At 31.9% G+C, this 10,000-nt stretch overlaps 3 protein-coding genes across 10 annotated transcripts in view; all 3 read right to left on the bottom strand.

The window, feature by feature from the left end:
* LOC113066599 (general transcription factor IIH subunit 1-like) overlaps window positions 1-3,408 on the bottom strand; it is a 9,945-nt gene extending 6,537 nt beyond the window's left edge. The window contains exons 1-4 of the mRNA XM_026238525.1: window positions 3,268-3,408; window positions 1,270-1,425; window positions 268-460; window positions 11-188 (exon numbers count right to left, since the gene is read on the bottom strand). Coding sequence (XP_026094310.1) covers window positions 11-188; window positions 268-460; window positions 1,270-1,423 — 525 coding nt within the window. The 5' untranslated portion in view covers window positions 1,424-1,425; window positions 3,268-3,408. The remainder of the gene's footprint in view (window positions 1-10; window positions 189-267; window positions 461-1,269; window positions 1,426-3,267) is intronic.
* LOC113066589 (neogenin-like) overlaps window positions 1-10,000 on the bottom strand; it is a 1,074,835-nt gene that overhangs the window by 351,600 nt on the left and 713,235 nt on the right. The gene's annotated exons all lie outside the window — the stretch shown is intronic.
* LOC113066612 (calcium and integrin-binding protein 1-like) lies at window positions 4,903-8,421 on the bottom strand. The gene is made up of 7 exons (XM_026238548.1): window positions 8,241-8,421; window positions 8,068-8,102; window positions 6,657-6,753; window positions 6,416-6,569; window positions 6,232-6,350; window positions 6,069-6,157; window positions 4,903-5,007 (listed from the first exon to the last, which is right to left on the bottom strand). The coding sequence occupies exons 1-7, from the start codon at window positions 8,289-8,291 to the stop codon at window positions 4,986-4,988; spliced, it is 567 nt and encodes a 188-aa protein (XP_026094333.1). The 5' UTR covers window positions 8,292-8,421; the 3' UTR covers window positions 4,903-4,985.

The following is a 10,000-nucleotide window of genomic DNA, read 5'->3' as shown; positions in this document are numbered from 1 at the left end:
TTGAACTCACCAGGAAGGCAGCAGAGATGCCCACTTCCTGTTTGTTGTTGGTGTTGTTGTTGATGGAGAGGGAGTGGTCAGGTGAGCTCAGGCTCAGCCGATTGGTCCAGAACTCCTCAGCACTGATCACCTGACTCACTACTAAGTCCTTATAGAGCTGGAACAGAACGGGGTCTTCCTGCAACATCCTGAAACATCAAACATCAGCTGAGATCAGCACAGAGAGAGACGGGTGGCCAGTTTGACAGTGTTCGGGTGAGCGGTCACCTGTTCTTCTCCTCTAGCTCTTTATTGGCTTTCTTCTTGAACTTGGGCAGCAGCTGCTGGAGGAGGTCTTTGGTGGTCTCTCTGTCCTTCAGTGCGGTGCTCTCATTGGTGAAATGAAAGGTGGTGCTTTCTCCCGTGTGGAGAACAAGCTGAAGCTGGATCTTCGCCTTCCCATCAGGACTGATCTTCTGACCTGCATACGAGAGAAACAAAACCGAACAAGCTTTAGGATCACACCACCAACACAAATTTTTTTTATGTTTGATTAAACCACACATACACATGCACTGTATGTATTCATTAAATACCTATTCTATTTTAAAGTGTAATGTATTTCTGTGATGCTCCGCTGTATTTTCAGCATCATTCCTCCAGTCTTCAGTGTCACATGATCTTCAGAAATCATGATAATATACTGATTTCTGAGTATTATCAGTGTTGTGCATGTTTCATGTGGAAACCGTGATGCACGTTTTTCGGGAATCACAGATGAATAAAGTAAATAAATAAATTAAAAAACTTTATTTGCATTATAATTTCTTCACGGTGACTTTTGATCAATTTAATGCATCCTTAAAGAATAAAAGTATTAATAGAGTTGTCACATAGAAAATCATGAACATACCATATTTGCAATATCATATATTACTATATTTAACGTGTTTGGGTCTTTACTTGCAAGCTCTGGGTCTGGTTAGCTAACATAAATATAAAACAACTTTTATGAACAGACTGGAGCACTATTATTAATAATAATAATAGGATGAATTACTGATAAGCCGTATTCCTGATGATGCGCGTGTTTGCAGTAGACCAATCACAACACACTGGGTCATCGTCCGACCAATCAGAGCTGAGTAACATTATGCATCCAACGAATCGTCATGCATATTATAAGAAAATTAAATTGCATGCATGTAAACCTGCTGTAAGGGACTCCCGAAACTAAACCTTTCATTTTATTTAGAGTTGAATCTAAACTGTGCAGAGTTTGAAACTCACAGCGGATGTCGGCGTACAGGTGGCTGACGCTGAAGCGGTCCTTCCCTTCGGGACCCCAGGCGATCCTCTCCGCCATCAGGTACAGAGTCCCGTCCTGCTTCCTCTGACGGACCCTCTTCACCACCAACAACACCTCCTCGGACAGAGACGCCATGGCTTCAGGAAGAAAGGGAAGAATCTGATCAATCGATGCAGGGCACGGAGATCAGAGGTTTAGAGACGGCTCATCACATCATTTAAAACCCGTTAGAAACCTGAGCAGTGCCGTGAAGGAGGATGAGGCGTTTACAGCCCACAAAAAACCTAAAAACATCAGAAGATCAGATTCAGAACCGATCTCAAATTATCGGATATAACAGCTGATTCAGATCAGACTCTGGATTTAGATTCAGTTCAGTTCAGATCAGATTTGATAGATTCAAACTGAGAACTGAACTGATATTAAATCATATTCTAAATCATAAAAGAAGAGATGTTAAACCAGATATGATTCAGATTAGGATCCGATCAGATTCATTTTAAGATCTGACATTAGAATTTGATTGAGAATCAGATCACAGCAGATATAAAACTAGATATTCAGATCAGACTCAGAATCAGTTTAAGACCTGATATTAAATTATATTCTGAATCAGAACAGATATGAAATCATACATTAGAAATAAATTCAGATCAGACTCAGAAATGAAACCAGATTCGGTTCAGATTGGATATGACCGATTCAGATTGAAAACTGATATTAAATCATATTCTAAATCATAAAAGAAGAGATACTAAACCAGATATAGTTCAGATGAAATCAGATTAGGATCAGATTAATTTTAAGACCTGATATTAGAGAATCACATCAGAACAAATAATAGATTCAGATAAGACTCAGATTAGGACCTGATCAGATTCAGAATCAGTTTTAGACCTGATATTAAATCACATTCTGAATCAGGACAGAACAGACATTAAAGATTTTATTGTATTTTCATATTTCATATCATATTCTAAATCATAAAATAAGAGACATTAAACTGGATAGGATTCAGATTAAATCAGATTAGGACCAGATCAGATTCAGAATCATTTTAAGACCTGATATTAAATCATATTCTTAATCAGGACAGAACATACATGAAATCACACATTAGAAATAAATTCAGATAGAAGAAATAAATTGAGGTGGATTCGGTCCAGATTCGGACTGAGAATTGATATTAAATCATATTCTGAATCGGAACAGAAGAAACATTAAACCGGATAGGATTCAGATGAAATTATATTCAGATCAGATCAGATTCAGATTAACTTTAAAAACTGACATTGCATTAGATGGAGAATCAGATCACAACAGATATTAAATTAGATATTCAGATCAGAATCAGATTAGGATCCGATCAGATTCAGAATTGGTTTAAAACCTGATATTAAATCATATCCTTAATCAGGACCGAACAGACATGAAATCACACACTAAAAATAAATTCAGATTAGGAAAAGAAATTAAACCAGATTCAGTTCAGATCGAATATGACAAATTCGGACAGAGAAGGTATAATAAATCATATTCTGAATCAGAACAGAAGAGATATTAAACCAGATATGATTAAGATCAGAATCATGTTCATCTTAAGACCTGATATTAAATCACATTTGGAATCAGGACAGAAAAGATATTATATAGGACATGACAATAAATTCAGATCAGACTCAGAATCGAAATGAATCCGGATTCGGTTCAGATCAGATGGCTAACAGCACTAGCACACATCCCCTATTCTTCCAAAAAACCTTTACTAAAGACAATAAACTGAGACTCACTTTCTGTATATGTAAAAATAAAGACCCTAAACTACTAGTTCTTAATGTCAGACACATTTCAAACATAAAAAACACAGTTTAAACACATTTAAAGGCGATGAATCTGAAATCTGCGTCTGGAAGCTAAACTCATGCACACAGCCGGTGACTTTCATTAAAGTGCTTTGTTTCAATACAATAAACCCTCACCTGGCGCTCCACGGCTGCTGAAGCCGAGGCCTCAATATTGATCTTGTGGTAAGTGGAGTGAAATCAGTGGAAATGACAGTTTTTGTGTTTTATTTACACTCGTTACAGACAGCGTGAGTGACAGCAGCTCCCAGATCCGCCATAGACACAGAGTGAAGCCGGAAACCGTGGCGCGCTTCCTAATGACGGTTACAAAACGGGACAGATTTCAAAATAAAAGATCTGGATATGGCCAAATGGATGCAGGTTTTATAATATGACATAAAATAATATAAAATTAAATTATATAAAATTAAACTCACTGTTTTCCAGTTATAAAACTTTTATTATATATTGTATTTTATTTTGAATAGCAACGTGAGTTTTATTTTGACAGAAGACAGCGCTCATCTTTTGCTCCTTAAGTTCTGTCAGGAGTAACTGAATGATTTGATTAAGTATTTTTTGTTTTTCAATATTTTTCTACTTTTCAAATTATTATTATTGTACAATATTATTCGCATGCGCTAGTTTCTAATCTATAATAAAATAATAATAAAATAATTTGCTGAAGTACATTTTATGTGTGTGTGTGTGCATTTATGTATTAACAGTATATATAATTTTATATATATATATATATATATATATATATATATATATATATATATATATATAAATATATATATATATATATATATATATATATATATATATAAATATATATGAACTATGAGTAACAAAATATTTTAAATGAATATTTGTTCCGTTTTTATATTGTTTTGTCACGTTTATTATTTCTAAAGATAATGAATACAAAAAATATTTTTGCTATTATTATTATAATTTCATTTGTATAGATTTTCTGAGTCTCTTAAAAACCTGTCAAGAACAAGACATATTTCAGATTATAAATAAGAATTTGAATGTTTTTTTTATGACAATCAAGCATACTTGTTGATCACATTACTGTGATTTGTTGTCATTATAAAATCAAACTATAAAAAAAATATATTGGTTATTGAAATAAAACCGAAATAAAATAAAGGGTTAAGATGAAAAACTTAATCTTAAAAATAAAAAAATAAAACATCTTTGCATTAAAACTAACTCAAATAAAATATGTTACTTTAAAGTACTACGAAAATTAATTAAAGTTAAATAGAAATATTAAATAAAAAAATACAAATCACAACAAAATTTACGTTTGAATACTACAAGTACTAAAACATTTTATTAATATTTAATAAACATACAATAAACTGAAAATAATAACAGCTAATTCAAAATATTATCAAAAACTATAATAGTGTATAAATTAAACTAAAATAATCATTTTTAATGCAAAAAAATAAATAAAAAATACACACACACACACACACACACACACACACACACACACATATATATATATATATATATATTTGGAGGTATAATTGAGATATATATATATATATATCTCAATTATACCTCCATCCTGACAGGAATAGAGTGCCATATAAATACAGGACGTCAAAGTCACAGAATTAGAGTTTATTAAATTAGGTACAAATATATGATCCAAAATGCATATTATAAAGTAGATTCCTTTTCTTTTAACGGAGTAAGTAAAATGTTATTAAACATATGAATGTTAGAAAAACTGAACAAGGATATACATTCACAATTAGGTCGCTACATTATTGACAGGCGCAGGTGAATAATCTGGACCAGAAGACATCTTCCACTCGGTGTAAACTTCACAACACGATCTTAAACGAACTGCAGAAGAAGATTTGAGTCAGTGAGGAGAAATCAGGAGAAATCAGATGCCCTCGAGTGTTGGGAAGAAGACTCACTTCTCAACAAAAAACAGGACACTTCACACTAACAACATTGAGAAGTGCAAAAGGTGTGAATTAGGTGTGTAAGTGATGCTTTATGCGTTTCATAATTATTGTGCTGCAGTAAAGAAATGTAATGTGGTCATGTAGGCTAAATAAAATATAAGTGTTAGATTAAACAAAACAAATAGCAATGTTGCCTTGGTAGCTACCTTAAAGAAAATAAAAATACAAGATAATACAATTAATTCAATTACTAAAACTGAAATTAAATAACTGAATAATGAAATTAATTAATTAAGCTGTTTGGAAATATCAAAAATGACAGGCACAACAAAATTACTAAAACTGAATGAATGATAACAAAGATTGAAAACTGAAAATATAAAAATAAAACCTAATTAAAAATATTAATAAATACTGTATATATATATATATAAACATTAAATAACTGCACGATCAGCTAAATGTGTCTTTCAAGTTGACATACAACAATTAGAAACTAAATAACTTTAATTAAATTAATAAATAAAGCTATACAGATTCTAAAAATTAACAAATATTATTAAAATGTGAACAACTAAGAAAAAAAGAAAAAACACTATTTTGTCTAACAAAAAACAAGCTAAAGTATTTTAAAGTTAAAGCTAAAGTAATTGCAAGTAAAATAAGTTTAAGTTAAAGCACTACAAATACAAAAATAAAATTTAAATTAAAGTTAAATAGAAATATTTACAATTTTGAAATGTAACAAAATAAGTTTAAGTTAAAGCACAACAAATACTAAAATAAAATACAGAAATAAAAATTAATTTAAGCTAAATAGAAATATTTAAAATGTTGAATTGCAAATAAAATAAGTTTAAGTAACAAATATTATTAGAATGTGAACAACTAAGAAAAATGGCAAATAATTTTATTTTTTATTTTTTTTAAGGGCAGCTAAATATCTGAACCGTCCAGTTTTCCCCTTTTCAATAAAAAGCTAAACTCTGTCACCTGACAAAATCAGGAGATCTGGAGATGACGTGCTGAAACTCGGAGAGATTGACCGTCCCGTCCTTATCGATGTCGGACTCCTCCAGGATCTGCACAGAGAGGTTTGTTCACATTAGTGAAGATCGTCTGACAGCCGTCTGTCATTGGTGTGTCCCACACTCACGTTACTAATGAGCTGTCTCATCTCCTCGGCGGTCAGACGGGTGTCGTCCGTCTCCCCGGTCAGACAGTTCACCAGCTCCTCCAGGTCTCCAGCATCAAGCGTCCCGTCGTCGTCGAAGTCTGCAGCACAACAACCGTTCATACTGAGCACTCAATCTCAATACTGAGAGCAATCCGGCTATTACCGAAGATTCGGAAAGCGTAGTGGGACTTGATTTCCAGCGTGGCAGAATCACTGAAGGCACTCAAGAGGTCCAGGAAATCCTCAAAGCTCAAGCTGCCGTCCTTCAGGTCAGAGGTCGAGAAGACCTGGCACAGCCTTTCCCTGAAGGGGTTAGCCTGGGACAGCCAATACAAACACTCCATGTATCTAAATCTGGAAGGATATTGTAGATCGATACGTGTCTGCAGTACTTCATCTGTTACCTTCAGTTCAGAAAGTGTGAGGATCTTGTCCTTGGACACTCTGGAGCCGTACGGTCCACTTCCTCCGCCCTGGAGCTCAGAGAATATCTTGTGTGCCCTGAACAAACACACTGATGATGAGAGGTTTATAATGCGATGACATTCAAACATCTGAAGTATTAGTTACTATACACTCTCAGTAACTAAACTTTTGAGTAGTTTAGCTCAACAACTAATCTACTTTACAGGGAATGCCAAGACAAACTGGACCATGATATAGATATAATATACATAATATATAGAAACTAATTGTAGGTTATTGAAATTAAGCTAAAGTGAGTTATTGATGTTAGATGAAAAATTTGAAATGTTGTCTAAATGAATTAAGTTAAATACTGCTAAAACTGTAACAAAATAAAGGTAAACAGAAATATTTAAAATGTTGAATTGCAAATAACATAAGTTAAAGTACTAAAAATACTAAATAAAACAATGAAATAAAAATAGTTTAAAGGTAAATAGAAATATTTAAATGTTGAATTTAAAATGAAATAAGTTTAAGTACTTCACATACTCAAATAAAAATAAACAAATGGTAAATATAAATATTTAAAATGTTGAAATGTAACAAAATAAGTTGAAGCTGAAATACTACGAATACTAAAACTGAGATAAAAATAAATGAAAGGTAAATTTAAATATTTATAAATGTTGAATTGCAAATTACACAAGTTTAAGTACTATAAATACTAAAATATAATAATGAAATAAAAATAAAATAAAGCTAAATAGAAATGTAAAATGCTGAATTGCAAATAAAATAAGTTTAAGTTAAAGTACTAAAAATACTAAAATAAAATACTGACATTAAAATAAATGAAAGGTAAATAGAAATATTTAAAATGTTGAAATGTTACAAAATAAGTTTAAGTGGAAGTACTACAAATACTAAAACTGAAATAAAAATAAAGGTAAATAGAAATATTTAAAAATGATTAAATGCAAATAAACATAAGTTTAGGTTAAAGTACTACAAATACTAAAATAAAACAATGAAATAAAAATAGTTTAAAGGTAAATAGAAATATTTAAAATGTTGAATTTAAAATAAAATAAGTTGAAGCTGAAATACTACTAAAACTGAGATAAAAATAAATGAAAGGTAAATTTAAATATTTATAAATGTTGAATTGCAAATTACACACGTTTAAGTACTATAAATACTAAAATGAAATAAAATAAAAGGTAAACAGAAATATAAAAAAACTAATAAATGTTTTACATTCATTTTTAAAAGTAGGCTTTATCGCTATTCCTCACCTGAACACAAACTAATCAGAAACAGACCAAACTGTGCAGTTAATACTCACAGTTAATACTCACACAGTCATAACACAGAATATGCTGAATATGACGTCACGACTGTACTTACAGTAGGATCTCTTGCTTTGTGAGGAATGTGAGCTCCTGTGTAAACAAGAATACAAAAATATATATACACTAAAGGGACTCGTTGCTATATAGCACAAAGGATAAATATTAAATAAATAAACATGTATTAAATAATATTACATATAAATATGTTTTTTCAAAACTGTGTCTCACCTGATACTCTGACAGAAGATCTTTGGCTAATTTGCTCGATGTTCCCCCCATCACCCTCTGCTTCTGTTCACTTTAAACTATAATAAAGTCGAGTAATGTTACTATTGTTTCATAAAAACCGAGTTAAGCGGCTGAAGTTCTGATGTTTTCAGCGAAACGCCAAAACAAACTTTGGTCGCTTCCGCTTCCTGGATGACGTCATTTACTACGAGAACAAACTTCTAATGTGCTGCGAAGTCCACAATATTTATTTAGTTAATTAGTTTTACAAATAAATACCTTTTACTTATAAAAAACATTAACTTCTACATATTTGAAAGCACAATAAAACAGCTGCGTTTTATGTGAACTAGACATTTGCACTTGGTTTATTACCCTAATTAGTCTCTAATTTTAGGTATTTAATATCTAATTATTTCCTGGAGCATCTTACTCATTGTTATTGTTAGTTATAATGTAACTATGTTATATAATTATATTATTCTGACCAAATGTTGGGAAGGAAAATACCTTGAATTATTAATTTAGTCTCACGTTGCACTGACTTTGATCTGTAGTTCGCTTATTATTTCAGAAGGTGGCATCATATCATAAAAATAAAAAGTCATGCCACTAAGCTTGTTTATTGTTAGAACTTTCGGTTATTTATTTCAATTTATAACAGCTACACGTTATCTATATTCATTTATTGGCAGGATAATAATAGGGAATTAAGTTCTTTTAAAGTTCCTTGAACCTAAAAAAAAAAAAAAATTACAAAAAGACAATTATTACAAATAAAAGCAATAAACACACTTTCAAGGACGCACATTTAAAACACGTGTATATAAGATAATATATAAGTGTTTAAACATACGAGCACAGTTCAGCTGAACGATAAAGAATCAACTGACTGAGTCATTTACACTGGAACCGCTCCAAATTGATTCAAACATTTGATTCGTTCATTCAGTTCAAGCGATTCACTCGGAAAACACAGATTAAAATTAATTGTCGAATTTCAACATGGCTTGTAATGATTTTAGAAAGCACGTATAGTGAAACTGAGCTTTTCGAAACACGAATTTAACCGTCGGGTCATAAAATGATTCACTGTTTCGAAGCGGATCGGGAATCGCGAATCATTTGATTCAGATCGGTACTTCGGAGTTCGTGAGTTCGCATTTGAGCCTTAAATTTGAGTTTTAAGTTTTAACTTTGCGTGCTGAAAACACCAAACACACAAGAAACCTTCAGCCATCATTGGATACGTTCCTCGTTCTTACACACTGATCACATTAATCCTGCCATCTCTCCAGTTCAATCTGTGCGTAACTCGATCCCTCGAGTCTATCTCCTCCTCCTTGAACTCGAGCCAACACTGTCTTTCACATGGGATCCTCAGAGACCCTCAGTCTCACATAAAACCATTCCAACACATCGCCCCGGGGGCTCAAGTTTAAACCCTGTTGTAAACATGTGACGTACTTTATAAAGTGAATCAGTTTATCATACGGTATTTCTGAGGGCCAGTAATCTAATGCTCATCAAGGCTGCGTTTATTTAATGGAAAATACAGGCAAACAGTAATCTTGTGAAATATTTTTACAAGTGGAAATAAACCCTCATTGCGTTGGTTGATTTAATGATTTATAAGTTGCCATATTTTTAATGCAATACATCATCAGTTCAGAAATTATAACCACAAAATATGTTTGAATTGTTGAGTCTGTATCCATTATCCATTTAATAAAAATAAAAAAATATGAAAATGCAGATTT

The sequence above is a fragment of the Carassius auratus genome, chromosome 50, assembly GCF_003368295.1.
Source record: "Carassius auratus strain Wakin chromosome 50, ASM336829v1, whole genome shotgun sequence".
Classification (NCBI taxonomy): domain Eukaryota; kingdom Metazoa; phylum Chordata; class Actinopteri; order Cypriniformes; family Cyprinidae; genus Carassius; species Carassius auratus.
The sequence above is the reverse complement of the archived record's forward strand: the minus strand, read 5'-3'. Positions and strand labels throughout refer to the sequence as shown.